Raw genomic sequence first — 27,232 nt, forward strand, 5'->3', positions numbered from 1 at the left:
TGCATTCCAACGACAACAGGACATACAAATACACCCCAAAATGCACACATCTACTCTGTACAAAAACATGCTTACATTCAAACGCACACGTACTGCTCACCACAGCCAGTGCCGCCAATTCGCTCCACAGTGGTCCTGTAGGTTTAACCCCACAAGATAAAACATTGCCTTATTTTGAAGGTTTAAACAAGCCTCTAGTAGCTGTCACAATGACAGCCACTAGAGGCGCCTCCGCTATAATGCTATGTTTAACTACCCAAGCAGGCACACACACTGACCCAAGCACATACAAACACACACTGATCCAGACACACACAAACACACACTGATCCAAGCACACACAAACACACACTGATCCAGACACACACTGACCCAAGCACATACAAACACACACTGATCCAGACATTCACTGACCCAAGCACATACAAACACACACTGATCCAAGCACACACACACACACACACACACACTGATCCAGACATTCACTGACCCAAGCACATACAAACACACACTGATCCAGACACACACTGATCTAAGCAGACACACACACTGACCCAAGCAGATACACACACATACTGACCCAAGCAGACGTTGATGTGGTTTCTAGTTATGCCTCTGCCGTCTAGATGTCACAGTGAGAACCGGGAGACTGGTCTACCTATAGCGGAGTATGATATGGGCGATATCGCTCTACAGCGGAGATCGGGAAATTAAACCTATAGTGGCATGTAAAGAACCAATAAAGGTAAACAAAACTGCATGGGGTGTGAGCTCAAGGTACTTGCATTTAGCAGAAGCTGGTAAGGCCTGAACAAGTGGACAAGAGTTTGTGGTAAGTCTTAATGTCTTCTTCCGAACGAGAGTCTCAAGACTTCAAGAGAGCCTCTGGGGAGTGTGGTTGGTCTTTGTAGGCCCCAATTTCTTCGTAATCGTTCACCATCTTCAGGAGTTGAGATTGTAAGGAGCTTGTACACGAGCACCTTCACTGGATCACATCGCCATAAAGGCCGAAAGCCAGAACGAATTCAGGAATGGATAACTTTTTTTTTAACCTTGAGGGTGACTGATAAATCGCCAAAAGTATATGATTTGTTATCCAACAAGTCTTGGGATGCTATTAACAGAGATGCCAAATTAACAGGATGTCCTTCCCAAGGGCTGGTGGTACTAAATGAGCGGGAGGTATTATGTGGCATGGGGAGTTAGCTAGTAAGTTGGATGAGGGAGCATTACCTTGATGCACACCTTAACCCCATAAGGACCAAACTTCTGGAATAAAAGGGAATGACATGTCACACGTCATATGTCCTTAAGGGGTTAAGCGCAGGATCTGAGAGTTATCTGTGGAGGGACCTGCTAAACTGGCAGTTTCCAAAGTCTTCAGTGTATCAGTAATAGCACTAATGAATATAGCCATTGATTTAATCATGACATGTAATTCAGTAAGGCTGGCTTGGGTGTTTCCTTTATTGCTAGGTCCCGCTGTAGCATTGTTTAGCTAATTCAGCTATCCTAGCTGTAGCTGGGTAAGCAATATTTCTCCTTTCCAGAATCTAATAGAAGTAGGGCTTGCCGAGTCTCTTATTCGGGGTGGAGATAATGTTTCTCGCAGGGTGCTAGAAAACGAAAGATCATAGCCCTGCGTGGAAGTTAGACATACTAATGCAGGTATAGGCAACCTTCGGCACTCCAGATGTTTTGGACTACACCTCCCATGATGCTTTGCCAGCATTATGGGTGTTAAAGCATTATGGGGGGGATGTAGTCCACAACATCTGGAGTGCCGAAGGTTGCCTATCCCTGATCTAAAAGATGTAAGTGAAAAGGAGCCCAAGGAGTGGCTGGAAATTGGAGCCAATTCCAATGTCCACCAGAGCGGGAGTGAGAATAGGACAACTTCGATCTCACTGTGCATCCGTTAACATTTTTGAGATTTTGTGAAGCCTATTCTAGTGGGAAGACACAAGGACACAATAAGATCAGTGTAAGCTCTCGTACAAGTTTATTTCTAATATTTTCAATGCATGGCAAAGTTAGAAAATAAACCACCTAGTCCCACCTGCATGTATTTAAAGGGAGTGGGTGGAGAAAATAGAATGATATGTATGTGGGGTATGTGAAAGGTATTTATTGCAAAGAAAGACTGTTACTGGGGACACAGGGCTGGAGGAATCCTAATAAAACAGTACACGGGTAGGTATGTATGTAGGCACTGATTACCTAAATTAGGGCAGAGAAATCCACGGAGAGGGTTTCCAATCTAGTCTGCACATCTTCAGTCCAGGATTCAGACATTTCCTGACAAACCTAGAACAAGGACTCACCGATGTGCGGTTCTTATGGCCATTTACAACTTGAAACAATTCTGAACAGTTCACAAAAAGGAAAATGTTCTTGGAGAGAACATTACCCAGACATGTAATGGTTAATCTGCTGAAAGGCAACTCAAAGAATACATCGAACGAAAAGTGTTTATTATTACAGAATAGATTAGAAACAGTTCTGTACATTCTAAAATAACAAGTAATATGCTACATATAGAACTATGCAGACAGCTGAAATAAAACCAAACACAAATACATACTGAAAGTGAATCATTAGATTAGGAGATTTTCTAACAATATGATCGGTCATTGAAATACACAATAATGTAGTCTGTTATACATTTTACATGAAGTAACGTTTGTTATATATCTTTGTTATTTGTTTTATTTTAAATTGTATTAGTAATATGTAACAGATACACAACAGACATAACCTTCATATACGTTTATACATAAATCTGTTATTTATACATTTAGAAAGATTTCCTGGAATTATAAAATTATATATTCCTAGAATAAAACAATATAATAAAATTGGCAAGCTGCATAGTTTGAAATAAGTAGTTTGTTAAATCCTTTTTTTTTTAATTATATTAAACAGATGTTTAACTCAAACTATATTATTTTATTCGTACACATAAATTTGTTCAACAATATAAAATAAGAGGCATATTTTTAATAAAATAAAATTATTATAATTTTTTTTAAATTGTAGCCATGAAACAATTATCCCTTAATGGTTTGTTTTGTTTTACGTGTCCATCTTTATTCATCACGAAGTTCAAGGCTGACACTGCTGTTGGTTACCCTGACTCCATACCAGCCACCCCACAACATTTCGTCCTGACCGCCATGTTGGAAAAATATATAACGCACTCCTTCTCCATAGTTGTGAAAGGTATGGGTTATCTAGAATAAATAGATAGAAATAGTCACAGCGGAGAAATTTTAAAGAACACGTAAATCAAATTGCTTCATTTGGTTCATATAGAAAACTTTGATTATTTACTAAACCAGAAATTGCAGGGAACATGGGAAATACACATTTTACATCCAAAATAGCTGAGCTGACAAAATTGTTTAGTTTGCAACTGTTTTGAAGTTTTGATCAAATATTCTCAGTTTGCTTGTTGTGTACCCACGAGTTTAGTAAGTAAACCCCTATTTTTTTTTTCTTGTTACAATGAACTGGCTATCCTTAAGGCATGGTTTCTACCAAATCGCTATAATATTTTACTCTTTTTATCCTTATCCTATTTTTAAAGCACCAACATATTCTGCAGCGCTGTACATAAGAACAATGACTACAGAAAGCAAACAGTAATGACACACACTGAAGCAGAAGGCTATGTGCCCTGTCTACGATGTGGCTGTGGGGGGTGATTAGTTCATGAGGGCATGATCTAAGACCATGCAACTTCATTTCCTTTGGCAAAATGGGTCAAAAGAAGGACTTGACAGGCTCAGAAAAGTAAAAAATAGTGAGATATCTTGCAGAGGGATGCAGCACTCTTAAAATTGCAAAGCTTCTGAAGCGTGATCTTCGAACAATCAAGCATTTCATTCAAAATAGTCAACAGGGTCGCAAGAAGCGTGTGGAGAAACCAAGGCGCAAAATAACTGCCCATGAACTGAGAAAAGTCAAGCGTGCAGCTGCCTAGATGCCACTTGCCACCAGTTTGGCCATATTTCAGAGCTGCAACATCACTGGAGGGCCCAAAAGCACAAGGTGTGCAATACTCAGAGACATGGCCAAGGTAAGAAAGGCTGAAAGACGACCACCACTGAACAAGACACACAAGCTGAAACGTCAAGACTGGGCCAAGAAATATCTCAAGACTGATTTTTCTAAGGTTTTATGGACTGATGAAATGAGAGTGAGTCTTGATGGGCCAGATGGATGGGCCCGTGGCTGGATTGGTAAAGGGCAGAGAGCTCGAGTCCGACTCAGACGCCAGCAAGGTGGAGGTGGAGTACTGGTTTGGGCTGGTATCATCAAAGATGAGCTTGTGGGGCCTTTTCGGGTTGAGGATGGAGTCAAGCTCAACTCCCAGTCCTACTGCCAGTTTCTGGAAGACACCTTCTTCAAGCAGTGGTACAGGAAGAAGTCTGCATCCTTCAAGAAAAACATGATTTTCATGCAGGACAATGCTCCATCACACGGGTCCAAGTACTCCACAGTGACAAAACAATAGTATACCCACTAACCAAAAGCAATAAAGCTGCTGAATTGAAAGTGGTTCCAGGTGAACCTCACTAAACACCAATAGTAGAAAACAGAAAAAGATAAAGCGGAAACCACCTTCACAATAATAATAAAATACAACCTGATGAATATATCCAAAATTGGAATATTCTCTATGAATATATTATACAATCTGAAATAAAAAAGTGTATATCATAGCGTAACACAGTAAGATAATAATAATAAAATGTGGAGTAAGTAATGCACTCACAAACAAAAGTGTAAATCAGGCCTCTCACCCCCCTGGGGTATATGTAGTATGGAACTTGATAGTAGATCCAGATGTTAGAATGTCTTCAAAGATATGTAAAGAAAGAGCCATACATAGTGAAAGTACGTAAAAAGTATCAAAAGAGAATTTATTGGTACACTTACAAACATGAAGTGGTTTTAGGCATGTCTCCACTCTTAGTGGAACTGGAAGGCAGAATAGTAGATACCAGATGCAGATCCAGTCAGAGTAGCAGAGTACAGGAACAATAAAGGACCATAAAACAATTAAAATCAAGAAACAGTCCGAAAAAGTTCAATATCCAACGCGTTTCGTCCGTGATAAGTGGAGGACTTCTTCAGGGATATAAATGGATTCGGGTATGAGGGAACTTTTATATCCGATTCAATCTTCCTTGATGCCGTTCACCGGCAGCGTGCGTTCCACACTGGAACGCAGAGTAGTACTTCCTGTGACGTCCATCCGTCTGAATTGCGCATGCGTAATCAGAAAAAGAGTTCTAAACATATTATAAGAATCAGTGCCTAAATGCGCATGCGTGGGGATCTAAATGATAAAGAAAAAAACATACACCTGGCGGAATGTCGCCAAAGAGGTTAATAAAGAGTTGAAATCAGCGAAAAGGTGGCGAATTGACGCCACAGAATGCAGTAGTAAAATCAATTAAACAATATATATTGAATATCACACAAAGATATGGTTAAGCAAAAAAAGGCAGACAGATGGGGCATGGGAATTCCAATGCTCCAAATGGATGCCATACTGTCAATCACCACACTAGTGTATAAATGTAGTAAAAAGCTCCTGAAATAACATGGTATAAAGTCTCAATATCTTATACAAATAACGATATGTTTAAAGTCATAATATGGGTGTATGAGACAGAGAAAACCAGCCAATGTTAACAATAACCACATTACCATATTATATTCATGACCTACAAAGGTCAGAAATACGAATTAATAATAATATTTTAAAAAAATAATAATATTAAAAAACAAGAAACATAAAACCCAAGGCGAGAGAAAAAAGGGAATACCTATGATCCTACAAGCATAATAGCTGGATCAAATTAAATTAAACCTGACAGGTCTATTTCCGCATTAAGACCATAATGCAATGTTTTAAGGGTATAAATCCAAAACGCTTCCTGGCGTATTAATGTCTGTAATTTATCTCCTCCTCTACATCCTAATGTAATGTGTTCTATACCAAACACTTGTAATTGTTCCCACTGAAAAAGAGGGCAAGTACTGCAATGTTTTGACACACTGTGATCTAATTTACTTTTTTTGATATTATTGAAATGTTCCAGAAGTCTAATATGGAGTTTCCTAGTGGTGCGGCCCACATATTGGGCTCCACATCCACATTGAAGTAAATAAATGACAAAGGTGGTTGAACATTGAATGTGTTTTTTAATTACATAAGTTTTTTTGGTTTGAGTACTTGTAAAGCTAGTTATTTTCCTTTTTTGATATTTACATGTGGAACAATGACCACAACAATAGAAGCCCTTTAAAGGTTGAAGAAAAGAGTTACTGGAAGTAGGTACAGACTGTATAGGAAGAAGGCTGGGGGCCAGTTTATTTTTAAGGTTAGAAGCTCGTTTGTAGATAATTTTGGGTCTATTTGGGATAATCTCCTTAAGTACACTGTCTCTCTGCAGAATATACCAATACTTGTTTAAGATTTTATGGATTTTTTTAGCATGTGGGTTATATTGAGTTATAAAAGCGAATTGGAAATCGTTCTTCTGAGATCCTGAACCATTATCAGATCGCTTTTGGTTTTTATTCCTATTTATCAGAAATTGTGTTCTGTCTGTGTCCAATATGTTCTGTATATCCGAATCAATTCGAGCTTGGTCATAACCTTTCTCCAAATATCGTGCCTTAATTAACTGGGCTTGTTGTAAAAAAGTAGAATCATCTGAACAATTTCGCCTAAGACGAATAAGTTGGCTTCTAGGAATATTTGAAAGCCAGGGAAGATGATGGGCACTGGACAAATCTATTGCGGTGTTACAGTCTGTTGGTTTGAAAAATGTTTTCGTTTTAAGTTGATCATTTTCTATATAGATAGAAAGATCCAAGAAGTCCAGTGAGGTTGGGCTGATATTATGGGTGAATTTGAGATTATAATTATTAGAATTGATCAATTCAAAAAACGTCTCTAGGCTTGCAGCAGAACCTTCCCATACCAACAACACATCATCTATGTAGCGTCGCCATAGGACCAAACTGCCCCCAGAATGAGCACCCAGCCGAATACAACGCTGCTCCCAATGGGAAACGTATATATTGGCAAAACTGGGGGCAAATTTGGTACCCATGGCGACGCCACACTTCTGCAGAAAATATTGGCCACTAAACCAAAAAAAATGTGGTCATTGTTCCACATGTAAATATCAAAAAAGGAAAATAACTAGCTTTACAAGTACTCAAACCAAAAAAACTTATGTAATTAAAAAACACATTCAATGTTCAACCACCTTTGTCATTTATTTACTTCAATGTGGATGTGGAGCCCAATATGTGGGCCGCACCACTAGGAAACTCCATATTAGACTTCTGGAACATTTCAATAATATCAAAAAAAGTAAATTAGATCACAGTGTGTCAAAACATTGCAGTACTTGCCCTCTTTTTCAGTGGGAACAATTACAAGTGTTTGGTATAGAACACATTACATTAGGATGTAGAGGAGGAGATAAATTACAGACATTAATACGCCAGGAAGCGTTTTGGATTTATACCCTTAAAACATTGCATTATGGTCTTAATGCGGAAATAGACCTGTCAGGTTTAATTTAATTTGATCCAGCTATTATGCATGTAGGATCATAGGTATTCCCTTTTTTCTCTCGCCTTGGGTTTTATGTTTCTTGTTTTTTAATATTATTATTTTTTTAAAATATTATTATTAATTCGTATTTCTGACCTTTGTAGGTCATGAATATAATATGGTAATGTGGTTATTGTTAACATTGGCTGGTTTTCTCTGTCTCATACACCCATATTATGACTTTAAATATATCGTTATTTGTATAAGATATTGAGACTTTATACCATGTTATTTCAGGAGCTTTTTACTACATTTATACACTAGTGTGGTGATTGACAGTATGGCATCCATTTGGAGCATTGGAATTCCCATGCCCCATCTGTCTGCCTTTTTTTGCTTAACCATATCTTTGTGTGATATTCAATATATATTGTTTAATTGATTTTACTACTGCATTCTGTGGCGTCAATTCGCCACCTTTTCGCTGATTTCAACTCTTTATTAACCTCTTTGGCGACATTCCGCCAGGTGTATGTTTTTTTCTTTATCATTTAGATCCCCACGCATGCGCATTTAGGCACTGATTCTTATAATATGTTTAGAACTCTTTTTCTGATTACGCATGCGCAATTCAGACGGATGGACGTCACAGGAAGTACTACTCTGCGTTCCAGTGTGGAACGCACGCTGCCGGTGAACGGCATCAAGGAAGATTGAATCGGATATAAAAGTTCCCTCATACCCGAATCCATTTATATCCCTGAAGAAGTCCTCCACTTATCACGGACGAAACGCGTTGGATATTGAACTTTTTCGGACTGTTTCTTGATTTTAATTGTTTTATGGTCCTTTATTGTTCCTGTACTCTGCTACTCTGACTGGATCTGCATCTGGTATCTACTATTCTGCCTTCCAGTTCCACTAAGAGTGGAGACATGCCTAAAACCACTTCATGTTTGTAAGTGTACCAATAAATTCTCTTTTGATACTTTTTACGTACTTTCACTATGTATGGCTCTTTCTTTACATATCTTTGAAGACATTCTAACATCTGGATCTACTATCAAGTTCCATACTACATATACCCCAGGGGGGTGAGAGGCCTGATTTACACTTTTGTTTGTGAGTGCATTACTTACTCCACATTTTATTATTATTATCTTACTGTGTTACGCTATGATATACACTTTTTTTATTTCAGATTGTATAATATATTCATAGAGAATATTCCAATTTTGGATATATTCATCAGGTTGTATTTTATTATTATTGTGAAGGTGGTTTCCGCTTTATCTTTTTCTGCCAAGTACTCCACAGCTTGGCTGGCAAGAAAGGGTATAAAAGAAGAAAATATAATGACATGGCCTCCTTGTTCACCTGATCTGAATCCCATTGAGAACCTGTGGTCCATCATCAAATGTGAGATTTACAAGGAGGGAAAACAGTACACCTCTCTGAACAGTGTCTGGGAGGCTGTGGTTGCTGCTGCACGCAATGTTGATGGTGAACAGGTCAAAACACTGACAGAATCCATGGATGGCAGGCTTTTGAGTGTCCTTGCAAAGAAAGGTGGCTATATTGGTCACTGATTTGTTTTTGTTTTGTTTTTGAATGTCAGAAATGTATATTTGTGAATGTTGAGATGTTATTGTGGTTTCACTGGTAAAAATAAATAATTGAAATGGGTATATATTTGTTTTTTGTTAAGTTGCCTAATAATTATGCACAGTAATAGTCACCTGCACACACAGATATCCCCCTAAAATAGCTAAAACTAAAAACAAACTAAAAACTACTTCCAAAAATATTCAGCTTTGATATTAATGAGTTTTTTGGGTTCATTGAGAACATGGTTGTTGTTCAATAATAAAATTAATCCTCAAAAATACAACTTGCCTAATAATTCTGCACTCCCTGTAGTTGTTCTGGTGACTATAGTGTCCCTTTAAGTTACATCCACATCCTCTGACAAGTGTTGATAAGTAACAAACATATAAAACAAGATTTTGCTTTAGAGAATACTCCCTGTAATGTGACAAACAGAGCTCCACAGCAATAATACTCCCAGTAATGTCTGAGTGTATAACAGAGCCCCACAGTAATAATACTCCCAGTAATGTCTGAGTGTATAACAGAGCCCCACAGTAATAATACTCCCAGTAATGTGTCTGAGTGTATAACAGAGCTCCCCAGCAATAATACTCCCAGTAATGTGACTGAGTGTATAACAGAGCCCAACAGCAATAATACTCCCAGTAATGTGTCTGAGTGTATAACAGAGCTCCACAGCAATAATACTCCCAGTAATGTGTCTGAGTGTATAACAGAGCTCTATGGCAATAATACTCCCAGTAATGTGTCTGAGTGTATAACAGAGCTCCACAACAATAATACTCCCAGTAATGTCTGAGTGTATAACAGAGCTCCACAGCAATAATACTCCCAGTAATGTGTCTGAGTGTATAACAGAGCTCCACAACAATAATACTCCCAGTAATGTCTGAGTGTATAACAGAGCCCCACAGCAATAATACTCCCAGTAATGTGTCTGAGTGTATAACAGAGCTCCACAGCAATAATACTCCCAGTAATGTGTCTGAGTGTATAACAGGGCTCCACAACAATAATACTCCCAGTAATGTGTCTGAGTGTATAACAGAGCCCCACAGTAATAATACTCCCTTTCTAATGTAAGGGAATACCTAAAGAGAACAGGATAGAGAAAGAGAGTTATGGAGAGTGGAGAAGATACATGGAAGCATGTGGAAAAGATAAGCCAAATGGCAAATGATTTAGGTAAACTAGAAAAATGGTCAGAGCTGTGGCAACTGACATTTAATGTGGATAAGTTCAAGATAATGCATCTTGGGCGTAAAAACCCAAGGGCAGAGTATAGAATATTTGATACAGTATTAACCTCAATATCTGAGGAAAGGGATTTAGGGGTGATTATTTCTGATGACTTAAAGGTAGGCAGACAATGTAATGGAGCAGCAGGAAATGCTAGCAGAATGCTTGGTTGTATAGGGAGAGGTATTAGCAGTAGAAAGAGGGAAGTGCTCATGCCATTGTACAGAGATCTGGTAAGACCTCACTTGGAGTATTGTACACAGTACTGGAGACCCTATCTTTAGAATGATATTGATACCTTAGAGAGAGTTCAAAGAAGGGCTACTAAACTGGTTCATGGATTGCAGGATAAAACTTACCATGAAAGGTTAAAGGATCTTAACATGTATAGCTTGGAGGAAAGACGAGACAGGGGGGATATGATAGAAACATTTCAATACATAAATGGAATCAACACAGTAAAGGAGGAGAGAATATCTTAAAGAAGAAAAATTACCACAATAAGAGGATATAGTCTTAAATTAGAGGGGCAAAGGTTTAAAAATTATACCAAGAAGTATTACTTCACTGAAAGGGTAGTGGGTGCATGGAATAGCCTTCCAGCTGAAGTGGTAGAGCTTAACACAGTGAGGGAGTTTAAGCTTGTGTGGGATAGGCATTCCTATATATAAGACAAGACCAGGGACTAATGAAAGTGTCTAGAAAACTGGGCAGGCTAGATGGGCCAAATGGTTCTTACCTGCTGTCTCATTCTATGTAATGTGTCTGAGTGTATAACAGAGCTCCACAGCAATAATACTCCCAGTGATGTGTCTGTGTATAACAGAGCTCCACAGCAATAATACTCCCAGTGATGTGTCTGAGTGTATAACAGAGCTCCACGGCAATAATATTCCCAGTAATGTGTCTGAGTGTATAACAGAACTCCACAGCAATAATACTCTCAGTAATGTCTGAGTGTCTAACAGAGCTCCACAGCAATAATACTCCCAGTAATGTGTCTGCGCGTATAACAGAGCTCCACAGCAATAATACTCCCAGTAATGTGTCTGAGTGTATAACAGAGCTCCACAGCAATAATACTCCCAGTAATGTGTCTGAGTGTGTAACAGAGCTCCACAGCAATAATACTCCCAGTAATGTGTCTGAGTGTATAACAGAGCTCCACAGCAATAATACTCCCAGTAATGTGTCTGTGTATAACAGAACTCCACAGTAATAATACTCCCAGTAATGTGTCTGAGTGTATAACAGAGCCCCACAGCAATAATACTCCCAGTAATGTGTCTGAGTGTATAACAGAGCTCCACAGCAATAATACTCCCAGTAATGTGCCTGAGTGTATAACAGAGCTCCACAGCAATAATACTCCCAGTAATGTGTCTGAGTGTATAACAGAGCTCCACAGCAATAATACTCCCAGTAATGTGTCTGAGTGTATAACAGAGCCCCGCAGCAATAATACTCCCAGTAATGTGTCTGAGTGTATAACAGAGCTCCACAGCAATAATACTCCCATTAATGTGTCTGAGTGTCTAACAGAGCTCCACAGCAATAATACTCCCAGTAATGTGTCTGCGCGTATAACAGAGCTCCACAGCAATAATACTCCCAGTAATGTGTCTGTGTATAACAGAGCCCCACAGCAATAATACTCCCAGTAATGTGTCTGAGTGTATAACAGAGCCCCACAGCAATAATACTCCCAGTAATGTGTCTGAGTGTATAACAGAGCTCCACAGCAATAATACTCCCAGTAATGTGCCTGAGTGTATAACAGAGCTCCACAGCAATAATACTCCCAGTAATGTGTCTGAATGTATAACAGAGCTCCACAGCAATAATACTCCCAGTAATGTGTCTGTGTGTATAACAGAGCTCCACAGCAATAATACTCCCAGTAATGTGTCTGGGTGTATAACAGAGCTCCACAGCAATAATACTATAACAGAGCTCCACAGCAATAATACTCCCAGTAATGTGTCTGAGTGTATAACAGAGCTCCACAGCAAACAATACTCCCAGTAATGTGTCTGAGTGTATAACAGAGCTCCACAGCAATAATACTCCCAGTAATGTGTGAGTGTATAACAGAGCTCCACAGTAATAATACTCCCAGTAATGTGTCTGAGTGTATAACAGAGCCCCACAGCAATAATACTCCCAGTAATGTGTCTGAGTGTATAACAGAGCTCCACAGCAATAATACTCCCAGTAATGTGTGAGTGTATAACAGAGCTCCACAGTAATAATACTCCCAGTAATGTGTCTTTAAACTGCAATAAATGTGTTTAGAAATAGTCTGTGTAAATAAGATACATGGTTTCTGTTATAAATTACATTTTGATACAATGAATTAAACGGTTAATAATAAGCCACCTAAAACTTGTCAAAACAGCCCCACCCCGTCCCACACCCTCACTCACCCCTAAAATTAAAGTGGCCCTCTTTGTCCATTTGAAATATTGGGAGGTTATGTAAAAGTGAGAATTGTCAGGAATTCAAAGTTAATTTCAAATTTAAGGCCAAAATCACCAGAATGGAAACATGTCCTATTTACTGCAAGCTCCTCCTATAGACTGTAAGCTCCTCCTATAGACTGCAAGCTCCTCCTATAGACTGTAAGCTCCTCCTATAGACTGCAAGCTCCTCCTATAGACTGTAAGCTCCTCCTATAGACTGTAAGCTCCTCCTATAGACTGTGCGCTCCTCCTATAGACTGTGAGCTCCTCCTATAGACTGTGAGCTCCTCCTATAGACTAAGCTCCTCCTATAGACTGTAAGCTCCTCCTATAGACTGCAAGCTCCTCCTATAGACTGCAAGCTCCTCCTATAGACTGCAAGCTCCTCCTACAGTCTGTAAGCTCCTCCTATAGACTGTAAGCTCCTCCTATAGACTGTACGCTCGCCCTATAGACTGCAAGCTCCTCCTACAGTCTGTAAGCTCCTCCTACAGTCTGTAAGCTCCTCCTACAGTCTGTAAGCTCCTCCTATAGAATGTAAGCTCCTCCTACAGTCTGTAAGCTCCTCCTACAGACTGTAAGCTCGTTCTATAGACTGTAAGCTCCTCCTACAGTCTGTAAGCTCCTCCTATAGACTGTAAGCTCCTCCTATAGAATGTAAGCTCCTCCTACAGTCTGTAAGCTCCTCCTATAGAATGTAAGCTCCTCCTACAGTCTGTAAGCTCCTCCTACAGACTGTAAGCTCGTTCTATAGACTGTAAGCTCCTCCTACAGTCTGTAAGCTCCTCCTATAGACTGTAAGCTCCTCCTATAGAATGTAAGCTCCTCCTATAGACTGTAAGCTCGTTTAAGCAGGGTCCTCTTCAACCGATCGTTCCTCGTTTCTGTAAGTTTTCTTGTAATTGTCCTATTTATAGTTAAATCCCTCCTCTCATAATATTGTAAAGCGCTACGGAATCTGCTGGTGCTATATAAATGGCGATAATAATATTAATAATAATAAAAAATATTTTCCCAAGTCCTTTTTGCCAGCAATCAGTAGTAGGTCTATTTTGGCATTACATTTAAATTTCACTTTGAAAACCTGATAATAATTCTCACTTTAGTGAATAACTGGGAGAGAGAGAACGTGTTAAACTCAGACATATTATCATTTAATACTAGTGGTTGCGGATCTATAAAATAACCAAAAACAGTTCTATTTCATGAAACATTACAAATTTTTTCCTACCTGTCGCCACTTGCCGTCGTTATTTCGCCTCATGATGATCGTTTCTGGGCAAAATTCTTTAAGGACTTTTTTGTCCTCTGATAAAAGTTGAACCCGCAGTTTGTACCTTGCCCCACTGTCCAGTTTAGGGGCGTACCTACACAGAGGGCAAGATGGAAAATGAGCCCAGCGATGGCAAGATAAGCTGTAATAAAGAAAATAAAAACTCGGGTTTGGGGTGGGGTGGGGTGACGGTCTACTCACCAGTCGCTAATCAGAATCTCTGGTTGCATGAAGTCAATGAAACTGTTTCTATAGCCCATTTGTCTGAGGTCAATAAGCTGTGATTTCAAACACTGTCTGTAAAAAGCCAAAATGTAAATTATATACAGCAAAGATAGGCACATTATTTGTGATGGTTTTATTTCTTTAGGTTATTATGATCATGGAGACAAAGGCAACACTTAATTCTACTGTTTGTAAAAGCTGGAAAATACACATTGTATTCAAACATCACTACTGAGCTACAGTTAATTAAAAAGTCATTATTTTACCTACTATGGAGAAAACACAAAGAAATCATCAATTTAACAACGGACAAAAAAAAAACACTAGGCCGAAAATATCATTTTGAAAAAGGAAAAAAAAATATATATATATATATATATTCTATCTATAGATACGCAGAAATGAAAGACAAGAGGAAGTGTTTGGGATATTTTGTAGCTTCTCAGAATATTTATTGGTCTATACCAGTGGTAGTCAACCTTTTTTTACCTACCGCCCACTAATGCATCTTTCTTGATGCAAAAATGTCCTTACCGCCCACCAGCTTTTTGCGCAAGTGCGGAATATTGGTTAATAAAGGAGGGTGTTTTAAAAAAAAAAAAATGTACGTACATTTATCTTTTTATTTCTACTTTATGCAGGTTTATAAGGTTTTTAACTTTATAAAGTTTAATTAGAAAACAATAAAGTAAATTTAAATTAGCTTTACTAGTGAGATCCTTGAGGTTGATGCTGCGAGACTAAATATTTGATATCTGGTTCGATTTCCGTAAGGAACAAACGAAGGTCTCCTCTTTCGGTGATATTCAGACGGTTTCTCTGTTTGCTCATAATATGATTAACAGCACTAAAGCCTGATTCTACAAGATATGTGGTAGGGAAAGGTATTAATAAGTTGAACATCATTTTCCACATATTTGGATATAACGCAGGCATTTTTTTATTTTGCCAGAGTTTTTGGTATCCACCACTGCCAAAATTACATTTATTCTCTTCGTCATATTTAAGTTCTAATAGTTCTTCTTGGTAAGTTATATCAACCTCAGCAACATTTTCTGTAAAAGGATTTATCATCCAGTCATGCACCTTTAAGTTCAAAATATCTTGAAATCGTTTTTCCATATCCAATTTGAGTTCCTTAAGGTGGCTACTGAACCTTTCAATATCCCCCGGAGTTACATCATTGTTTATAGAGGACAATTCAGGAAACTGATGAAATTCTCTCTTTAAAATATTATGACGGAGAAGATCAAGCTTTTCGATAAATAATGACACAATATTTTTGCAACTTATGAGAGTTATATTGGCTCCTTGAAGCTGCAAATTTATTTCATTAAATCTCTTGAAAATGTCTGCCAAATAAAAGGCATCATTCTTTACGTTTTTTAACTGTTTATAGAGACCAGCCTCATTATCACTTTCAAAAAACTGTACGACACTATCAAATAATGCAACAAAACGAGACAAGCTTGTACCCTTTGAGAGCCATCGAACTTCTGTATGTAAAAGTAACCTAATAAACTGCTCGTTATTATCCTGGCACAGCTGTCGAAACATTCTATCACACTTGGCATTAGATTTGATCTTATTTACTGCTTTAATTATTATACTTAATGATGAATGGAGACTTGTACTTAAATGTTTTCCTACAATATGTTGTCTGTGCACAACACTATGAATACACAAAACGTTTGGCACTTCTTCCTTCAAGTAAGCAACAAACCCACGATAGCGGCCTACCATTGATGGTGCTCCATCAGTAGCACATGCAACAATATTGTTCAAGGGTATATTATTTTTTGCAAAGTATGATTTCACAGCATTAAATATTGATAATCCTTTTGTATCTGTAATCAGATTGCCAGTGAATAGCATTTCTTCTTGCAATGGATTGTTTTCATCAAGGTACTGTACATATGTCATCAGTAGAGAATTATTATCTGCAATGACAGACTCATCCAATTGTATGGAAAATTAAGAATTTTGGAGAATACCTATAAGTTTATTTTCAACATTAGCCGCCATTTCGTCAATGCGTCTCTTTACTGTGTTATCGCTAAGGGGCAATGTTTTTAAAACTTCAGGTATATCCTAATGCATTACTGTTGAGATAAATTCTTTGATAGAGGGTATTATCAAAGTTTCTCCAATATTATGGCTTTTACCACTTTTTGCAATTAAGTGGGATATACGATAAGCTGCAGTTAATCCATCCTCATTCTTTGCATGTTGTTTTTGAAAGGATGTAGCTATTGTTGGACGTTTTTGAAATCTTTTATAGATCTCCTGAAAATATTCAATGGGCTTATCTTTATCTTGCGAATGCTTTGTAGCGAGATGTTCTCGCAATTGACTTGGCTTCGTTGCTTCATTAGATAATGTCTTGTGGCACAGTAAACACATTGGAAGCTGTTTATTTGTAACAGATTCAATGAAACCCATCTTCAGATACTCTGGTAAATAGCCACGAGCATATTTCTTTTTTTCAGACATGGGTTCTAAATTACAAAAAGATATGGAAGGGCTGCGCCAAATAAGGGTAGATAGTCCAGTAAAGTATTGCTAGGGTGCCAATAGATGGTCTAGGATACTTGATAGAGTTCCTCTGTGGATTCGTCTAGTGTAGACCGTTCCGTATATGTAAATACAAGAGAGGTAGAGGCGACTAATGGTATAGTATGAAAGTTCAGGGTGTGATAGGTAACAAAATGTAGAGAACTCACATTCAAGAGAGCTATGGCCAGCTCTGGTGTGGATTGCGTACAGCGGTATAATCCCCGCTTATGGGATATGTAGCGGCGATACGTCCGTCAGCACCGTCTGGTGATCCAAGGCTCCAATATAGAAAAATAAAAAGCAGCAATAGTGCTCTCAATTGTGATAGGTTAAGAGAGTAGTAGAGGAAATAAAATAATACTCACAAAGATAGAGCAGAGGTACTGCTCTATGGATAGGCGCTGGTGGTATGATCCCCAGAGGAACTCTATCAAGTATCCTAGACCATCTATTGGCACCCTAGCAATACCTTACTGGACTATCTACCCTTATTTGGCGCAGCCCTTCCATATCTTTTTGTATCTATCCACCGAAGGATCCGAGGGGTTTTCCTTCATTTGGGTTGCTGCCTACCTTGACTAATTTTGTGATTACTAGCGCTGAATTCTTTTTGTGTTTATGGGTTCTAAATTAGTTTCACAATTTAACAACTACTTTTACTCTTACCACGTTTTGATCTGCACTACACACAGTGCTCCCCCCCTCTTTTCTCTTTTATTAAAACTCCAAAAACAATGCTGTATTAGGTGCCAATTTTTATTAAGTGTCACCATCAAAAGAAATTCCTTTTCCTGCCTTCTTCTTTACCTTCCTTAGTATATATCACTATATCAAGGATCTCTTTTTCCCTTTTTTTATTTTCTCCTTCTCCTTCCCTTACTTATTTTTTTCTTTTATTTTACAAGATAACAAAACTTAATTTGTAAGCCAGACTAAACTCTGCTTACTCTCCTCCTTTATTTTATCCCCTTTTCTCAATTTTTCTTCCCTTTTTGTTGTTGTTTTTTTTTAATCTCTTTTCTTTTACCTTCCTTAGGTACAAACATAAGGCTGAGCTAGTTAGCCCACTTATTATTAGCCAACAACAATTCTCTTTTTTTCCTGCCTATAACTTTTCTTTCTCTTATTTTGCCACTGCTCTGCTCCGTTTCTGCTTGCGTCTGCCTGTCCCTGCTATCAATATCTACTCCTCCCCTTCCTCTTCCCACGTGTTTGCGTGCATGCGCGCGTCCATTGATGTGCGCGCGCTCACTCGCACCCGCCCACCCCTTCTCGCACAAAAGATAGGTTGATCGTTGTGTGCGCTCACGCCCACCTGCGCCCGCCCGCCCTCTGGCCCTCTCGTGCATGTTGGTGTCTTGATGTGCCCGCCCGCTCACTCACTCGGTGTCTTGATGTGTGCACTCACTCTCTCGCGCGCGGGCGTCCGCTCACTCGCTTAATAGGAGATTTTAACCTCCAAAGTCCCTACCGCCCACCTGGAATCCCGAAACGCCCACTAGTGTTATTCATTTCTCCAAGTCTCTTCAAGCTTTCTGTGAGAGCCCAAGACACGGCTGTGTGCATGCTCGGTCAGAGGCTCGGGTGCAGACCATGCACAGAGAAAGAAGGCTGCATTATCACTTCCATCAGCTTATTCAGCAGTTATAACAGATCCCATAAATTGAACAATCACTGATGGTTTGGCTTCTCTTAGGAGAAAGGTTTATCTATAGACTGTAAGCTCCTCCTATAGACTGTAAGCTCATTTGAGCAGGGTCCTCTTCAACCTATTATTCCTGTAAGTTTTCTTGTAATTGTCTTATTTATTGTTACATCCCCCCCTCTCAAAATATTGTAAAGCGCTACGGAATCTGTTGGCGCTATATAAATGGCAATAATAATAATAATAATAATAATGAGAAAAGACCAGTCCCTATAGACCATGAATTCAAGGCTCCTGAAGTGGAGCAGGTTTGTGCAGATATGTGAATGTAGGTACGCATTTCTGAATGTGAGCATTGATATCAATAGATTATACCCCATTGTACAGCGCTGCGGAAGTTGTTGGCGCAATAAATATAACACTTCATTTCTTTATTCTTCCTTCCTCCCCCCCCCCCTTTTGTCATTTCTCTTTTTCATTTTCATCCACCTACCTTATGGCAGTACCCAAAAATAATTTTTGCTGATCTTTGAATACTGTAATTATTTTTTTTACCTCATGTTTTACATTCAACGTACGAATATAGATATTTGGGTAGTATTGGATTCTGCAGAGCATATTTGGATTTAGAATACCCTGTAGTGGGGGGGGATTTGTATTGCAGGTCACAGTCACATCTTTACAAAACAATTCTTCTGGCACATTTAACTTTCTTTTTAAGTCTTTAGTATTTTTTTTGACTGTTTAAGCTCAAGTTAAACCTATCTTTCCCTGCAACTGAGCTTGGTTTCATTAAATTAAGATTTTTTGGATGTAGTTACCTCCACGTTTTGTTTTTCTCTTGATTTCCATAACTCCCATCACCGTGAGCCCAACGCTAACAATCCTGTTATAAACCGCTCTGCATATTACAACCTGATCCTCATTACATCTGAGGTGCTGACTGACACTTGCAAAGGAGGAGGGTGAAACGATGATTGACAGTTCCAGGATAGAGCTAAATACAGCCACATTGATTTCTACATTTTATTTTATTTTTCAGACCCCACAGACACATTTGTAAATAAACATATTGTTATTAAAAATCCTGGGAAGAGACAAAACTACAAAATTCTTGCCGCTCCAAAACTAAAATATCAGATGTCTGGCTCTTACCTGTGAGAGGTAACAAAGTATTTCTTAATTTTATCTTCACCGAGCTTCATAACCTTGGGTTCCTTCAAAAACTCCACTTTCCAGCCATTTCCTCCACTCTCATCTAGATTCCATAAGTCAAAACCTCCTGAAAAATTTATGGAAAATATGTGTCAGGGTAAACATGTGTAGGTCTGGTGAATATCATGTGTAGGTCTGGTGAATATCATGTGTAGGTCTGGTGAATATCATGTGTAGGTCTGGTGAATATCATGTGTAGGTCTGGTGAATATCATGTGTGGGTATGGTGGATGTCATGTGTGGGTATGGTGAATGTCAGGTGTAGGTATGGTGAATGTCATGTGTAGGTATGGTGAATATCACGTGTAGGTCTGGTGAATATCATGTGTGGGTATGGTGAATATAATGTGTAGGTATGGTGAATATCGTGTGTAGGTATGGTGAATATCATGTGTAGGTATGGTGAATATCATGTGTGGGTATGGTGAATATAATGTGTAGGTATGGTGAATATCGTGTGTAGGTATGGTGAATATCATGTGTGGGTATGGTGAATGTCATGTGTAGGTATGGTGAATATCAGGTGTAGGTCTGGTGAATATCAGGTGTAGGTCTGGTGAATATCAGGTGTAGGTATTGTGAATATCAGGTGTAGGTATGGTGAATATCAGGTGTAGGTATGGTGAATATCAGGTGTAGGTATGGTGAATATCAGGTGTAGGTATGGTGAATATCAGGTGTAGGTATGGTGAATATCAGGTGTAGGTATGGTGAATATCAGGTGTAGGTCTGGTGAATATCAGGTGTAGGTCTGGTGAATATCAGGTGTAGGTATGGTGAATATCAGGTGTAGGTATGGTGAATATCAGGTGTAGGTATGGTGAATATCAGGTGTAGGTATGGTGAATATCGTGTGTAGGTATGGTGAATATCAGGTGTAGGTATGGTGAATATCAGGTGTAGGTATGGTGAATATCAGGTGTAGGTATGGTGAATATCAGGTGTAGGTATGGTGAATATCAGGTGTAGGTATGGTGAATATCAGGTGTAGGTATGGTGAATATCAGGTGTAGGTATGGTGAATATCAGGTGTAGGTATGGTGAATATCAGGTGTAGGTATGGTGAATATCAGGTATAGGTATGGTGAATATCAGGTGTAGGTATGGTGAATATCAGGTGTAGGTATGGTGAATATCGTGTGTAGGTATGGTGAATATCGTGTGTAGGTATGGTGAATATCAGGTGTAGGTCTGGTGAATATCAGGTGTAGGTATGGTGAATATCAGGTGTAGGTCTGGTGAATATCAGGTGTAGGTATGGTGAATATCAGGTGTAGGTATGGTGAATATCAGGTGTAGGTCTGGTGAATATCAGGTGTAGGTATGGTGAATATCGTGTGTAGGTATGGTGAATATCAGGTGTAGGTCTGGTGAATATCAGGTGTAGGTATGGTGAATATCAGGTGTAGGTCTGGTGAATATCAGGTGTAGGTATGGTGAATATCAGGTGTAGGTATGGTGAATATCAGGTGTAGGTATGGTGAATATCAGGTGTAGGTATGGTGAATATCAGGTGTAGGTATGGTGAATATCAGGTGTAGGTATGGTGAATATCAGGTGTAGGTATGGTGAATATCAGGTGTAGGTATGGTGAATATCGTGTGTAGGTATGGTGAATATCAGGTGTAGGTATGGTGAATATCAGGTGTAGGTATGGTGAATATCAGGTGTAGGTATGGTGAATGTCATGTGTAGGTATGGTGAATATCGTGTGTAGGTATGGTGAATATCATGTGTAGGTATGGTGAATATCATGTGTAGGTATGGTGAATATCAGGTGTAGGTATGGTGAATATCAGGTGTAGGTCTGGTGAATATCACGTGTAGGTATGGTGAATATCACGTGTAGGTATGGTGAATATCAGGTGTAGGTATGGTGAATATCAGGTGTAGGTATGGTGAATATCAGGTGTAGGTATGGTGAATATCAGGTGTAGGTATGGTGAATATCAGGTGTAGGTATGGTGAATATCGTGTGTAGGTATGGTGAATATCAGGTGTAGGTATGGTGAATATCAGGTGTAGGTATGGTGAATATCGTGTGTAGGTATGGTGAATATCGTGTGTAGGTATGGTGAATATCAGGTGTAGGTATGGTGAATATCAGGTGTAGGTATGGTGAATATCGTGTGTAGGTATGGTGAATATCAGGTGTAGGTATGGTGAATATCAGGTGTAGGTATGGTGAATATCAGGTGTAGGTATGGTGAATATCAGGTGTAGGTCTGGTGAATATCACGTGTAGGTATGGTGAATATCAGGTGTAGGTATGGTGAATATCAGGTGTAGGTATGGTGAATATCACGTGTAGGTATGGTGAATATCAGGTGTAGGTATGGTGAATATCAGGTGTAGGTATGGTGAATATCAGGTGTAGGTATGGTGAATATCAGGTGTAGGTATGGTGAATATCAGGTGTAGGTATGGTGAATATCAGGTGTAGGTATGGTGAATATCAGGTGTAGGTATGGTGAATATCAGGTGTAGGTCTGGTGAATATCAGGTGTAGGTATGGTGAATATCAGGTGTAGGTCTGGTGAATATCAGGTGTAGGTATGGTGAATATCAGGTGTAGGTATGGTGAATATCAGGTGTAGGTATGGTGAATATCAGGTGTAGGTATGGTGAATATCAGGTGTAGGTCTGGTGAATATCGTGTGTAGGTATGGTGAATATCAGGTGTAGGTATGGTGAATATCAGGTGTAGGTCTGGTGAATATCGTGTGTAGGTATGGTGAATATCAGGTGTAGGTATGGTGAATATCAGGTGTAGGTCTGGTGAATATCAGGTGTAGGTATGGTGAATATCACGTGTAGGTCTGGTGAATATCAGGTGTAGGTATGGTGAATATCATGTGTAGGTATGGTGAATATCAGGTGTAGGTATGGTGAATATCAGGTGTAGGTATGGTGAATATCAGGTGTAGGTATGGTGAATATTGTGTGTGATCTGCACCTTATCTTTGTTTTAACCCTTCAAGGACCAAATGTTTTCTGAAATGTCACAGCCAGATGGAGTACAGCTTTAATTAAGTATGAGAAGCTCTATGCTCCCCGCTCTCATTGTTCAATGAGACATTGTGTTTTTGGAGTAGGATCTTGGAAAGACCCAATGGCTACAAAGACGTGGCTTCTAGACTTGTGCACGATGAGATTTCTGTCCATATGTCGGTACTGAAACCGAATCAAAATAAGAAAAGAAAGGTGCGGAAATGGGCTACAAAAAATATTACGCATTTATTTTGCAGTTCATTAATAGGTCCATTTCCCACCATTTGGTTCACTGAGAAAAAAGAAATAAATAAAATGGGAAAAGACGTTAAATACATAACATGATGTATATGTGTATATTGACATTTAGTGACTAACCATCCATCATCCCAGCAATCACTTTGTGTTGGTGCTTTGGACAGAATTCAAAATCACAACATGTTAAAGGGACTTTGTAGTCACCAGAACCACAGCTTAATGTCTATAGTCAGTCCCTGCAGACTGTTTACTTTTTTTTTTTTTTTTACTTTTCAGAGAGAAAGCAATCTTTGCATTACTGCCTAGTAACCCCTCACTCAGACGGCCACTCGAGGGGATTTCTGGGTCATTGCTATGCATTATGCAGCACCTACTTTAAGCATCACCACGCTTTGCATGGAGACATTGAATGTTACCATCAGGGGGGCCGGAGTGGCCTACCAGGAAATTTCCCGGTAGGCCTCCTGCCCTGGGGCCGCTGTGAGCTGCTGCTACGATCAGCCATGACCGATCGCGTACCTCTGTGACCAGAACTCAAAGCCTTTGTCCGTGCCAGTCGTCAGATATGCACATACAGCATGTGATGTCATATTCGGTGATGGTGGCCCTACAGTGTGCAGAGTGGCTTGAGCACAGAAGATCGTGGAACTGGAGGATCTGATAAAACAACGGGTCATCGTGAGGTAGGGTAAAAGGGGACTGCATTAAACTGAGGTAGGGAGAGGGGTTGATGTATTAAATTAGGGGAGGGGGGGTTAGGAAGGACAGTTTATGGAATTGGGGGGAGGGCAGTGTATTGAATTGGTTGAGGGGGAGGGAGGGCAGTGTATTGAATAGGGGAGCAGGGGAGGGCAGTGTATTGAATAGGGGAGCAGGGGAGGGAGGGCAGTGTATTGACTTGGTTGAGGGGGAGGGAGGGAAGTGTATTGAATTGGTGGAGCAGGGCAGTGTATTTAATTGGGGGAGCACGGGAGGGAGGGCAGTGTATTGAATTGGGGGAGCACGGGAGGGAGGGCAGTGTATTGAATTGGTGGAGCAGGGGAGGGAGGGGAGTATATGAAATTGGGGGAGATGGGGAGTGTATTAAAGGACACTATAGTCACCAGTGCAACTACATGTATTCCTGACCCTATAGTGTTAACACGACCATCTAGCCCCCCTGGGCCCATCATGCCTCCATTAATATAGTAAAAATCTTACTGTATTCAAGCCTGAAGCTGTAGCTCTGCATGCTGTTAGACTCTGGAAAAACAAGCAGTCTGCTGACATGTGGTAGCCTGATCCAATCACGGTGCTTCACAATAGAATTGGCTGAGACTGACAAGGAGGCAGGTCAGGGGCAGAGCCAGCATGATACAAACACAGCCCTGGCCAATCAGCATCTCCTCATTTATATGAATTTAATCAATGAATCTCTATGAGGAAAGTTCATTGTCTGCATGCAGAGGGAGGAGATACTGAATCACAGGATGCTCGTGCACAGTAGATCTGAGTGATGCCTCCATCAACTCCGAAGTCCCTCTGGTTCACTCTGAGTGACTGCAACTGGAGGTGTTCCTAGCTTTAATTGTAAACATTGTATTTTCTCAGAAAATACAGTGTTTACATGAGAAAGGCTGCAGGGAGCTATAGTTCTCACATGAAGAACCTCATTAAGCTGAAGTTGTTCAGGTGACTATAGTGTCCCTTTAAATTAGGGGAAAGGAGGGGGAAGGAGGGCAGTGTATTAAATGTGTTGTGCGAATAGTCTTTAAACTTATAAAAGGTATTTATTAGTGTATTATTTGTTTCCCTCTACAGCCTGAACCCTTATGCCCCCCATACACAACAGCCCAATAAATACATACTAAAGACCCTTATACACACACACACACACACACACACAGCAGTCCTAATGCAAACTCACTGTAGCCCCATACACACATGTAAACATTAGATACACGTATTGTGACGGACCGCCTGGCACCCCGACTGGGTGCCTCTGCCATTGGCTGCTTCCTAGCAACACCGAGTACTCCTAAGCACTCCACCAGACACCATAACCACCATAAACCCGGCAGCCAGCGTTACAGCTTGGTTGAGGTCTCGCTGTCCTGCACCCACCTTGGACCCAAGGCCAGGATCCAGCTTTCAGTGGGTAGACCTCTCCTAATCCAGAGAGTAAAGCAGGATAGCTCTTACAAGAGCAAGTGTTGTAATCCAAGGGAGTACAGTGATATCGCAATCCCCAGAGTGAATATCCAAGAGCCCGTGACGAGGTTCAGTTCGTCACACGTATACGCACACTACAACCATCAGATGCACACACACACCCTCTAGACCAGGGGTTCTCAACCCAGTCCTCAAGGACCCCCTACCAGTCCAGGATTTAGGGATTACCTGGGTTTGTCTAAGGTGTTTAGAAAAAGGAAAAAAAAACCACAAAAAAAAACCAAACAAAAAAAAACCAAACACACACCTGAAGTGACTCTAAGGTGTTTCTAAGGTGTTTTTTTTTTTTTCCTTTTTCTTAACACCTTAGACAAACCCAGTTAATCCCTAAATCCTGAACTGGTAGGGGGTCCTTATACAAACACAAGCTATCCTGAAACACAAACTACTCTGTTCACACAAATTATAGCCCCTATACATAAAAAAAACAAAAACAAAAAAACACACACACACATTACAGCTTCTGTAACATGGTACAGCCCTTAGATACACACACACACACACACACACACACAACAGTCCCGATACACATGCATGCACACTACACCCTCTTTAAGTACTACAAATGCACACATGCTTTCTCTCTCTATAACAGCTAGACACACACAATCTCGACAGACCCTAGACGCACACATTTTACATCCAGTGGAAACATATACGCACTACAGTCCCTAGCCACACATAGTACACCAGACTCCTTTACACACACACACACACACACCACCGTCACTTCTATGCACACGCAATCTCACAATCAGCCTCCAACCCCATACAGTGCCACAGAGAGCATCCCCACACATGCACATCACCCTTTAATGGTCACACCCCACTTTTGTCCTCTGTTATCCCTCTGGTAGGGACACCAGAGACAGGTCACCAGCAATCACAGAGCTGTGCTGTGTAAAATAAACACAGAGCATAGGTGAGAGTGCTCTTCATCAGGGCTCTGCGCATGAAATTCCCTGGAGGTACAACCAACTAATATACTCCCTCTGAGGTGGCGTGAATGTCCTTATTGATGACATGAAATGTCCACTTTTTGTCCCCGCCCCCTGCAACTGGGCTGCTCTGCCTTTAAACTCCAAGGAGAAAGCATTTGATTAGCTGAGATTGTCAAATATGATCAGCCAAGGAGGCGGGGCCAGTCACTGCAAGACCGGCACAGCATGGGAGAAAAGGGAAGTAAAATATATATATATTTTTTAAAGGGATACAAAAAGGGCCGCGACCTAAACTGTCTTTTTACATCTTTCGTGACAGGAATACATGTTTGTACTCCTAACAATATAGTGTTCCTTTATGTATTGCTTGGTTCAGATTGACTGTGATTCGGGTAAGTTGGGGAATTTAGCCGATCACCGCATATTCAACTAGATTGCGGTTTGGCCCAAAATGAATCTCCAAAACCACGTGCTTGTCCCTTATACTGCGCCACAGTCTCTGGTGCCATGCCAGTGTGGCCAATTACATTCTTTAGGGTTTTTATAGCAAACATTCTTCAACACTCAATTTTCAGTCTGGAGACTAGGCTTAGGCCTGCTATATACAGTATTTGTATTCAGGTTTCTAAGTTTTGTTCTGGAGATTTGCAAGCTTTGTCGTTTTGTTTGCTTGCAGCTCTAGTGGGGATTGGAACAGGCGATAATTACAGCTCTCTTGCAGTTATAGTACTCACAAGTTAATGTTAAACTATAGATAAAACTACATTATTCTATACATTGAGCTAGAAAATTTAATCTATTTTAAGTAAAATGGTTCCAAAGTTTCTGCACTCTCCCAGCATAGGGCTCTATACCAATGGTAAAGGTCAATGTGACAACTGAGTGACAGGGGAGAACCGGAGAACCTTCCTACAGCCATTCTCCTGCTCTCTGTAACAGGAACTACAGCACATGAAATGTAGCGGAGATGGTCTAGCAAGTGTGTCTGTAGTTTGTGTTGGAAATAGAACCTGACTT

The 27,232-nt window shown here is 39.9% G+C and overlaps 1 protein-coding gene across 1 annotated transcript in view; it reads right to left on the bottom strand.

Moving 5' to 3' along the window:
* Window positions 1–2,999: 2,999 nt before the first annotated feature.
* LOC134577753 (F-box only protein 44-like) overlaps window positions 3,000–27,232 on the bottom strand; it is a 32,099-nt gene continuing 7,866 nt past the window's right edge. Inside the window, exons 3-6 of the mRNA XM_063436628.1 lie at window positions 19,755–19,881; window positions 14,375–14,470; window positions 14,132–14,267; window positions 3,000–3,233 (exon numbers count right to left, since the gene is read on the bottom strand). Of these exons, the coding sequence (XP_063292698.1) occupies window positions 3,090–3,233; window positions 14,132–14,267; window positions 14,375–14,470; window positions 19,755–19,881 (503 nt within the window). The 3' untranslated portion in view covers window positions 3,000–3,089. The remainder of the gene's footprint in view (window positions 3,234–14,131; window positions 14,268–14,374; window positions 14,471–19,754; window positions 19,882–27,232) is intronic.

The sequence above is a fragment of the Pelobates fuscus genome, chromosome 11, assembly GCF_036172605.1.
Source record: "Pelobates fuscus isolate aPelFus1 chromosome 11, aPelFus1.pri, whole genome shotgun sequence".
NCBI lineage: Eukaryota > Metazoa > Chordata > Amphibia > Anura > Pelobatidae > Pelobates > Pelobates fuscus.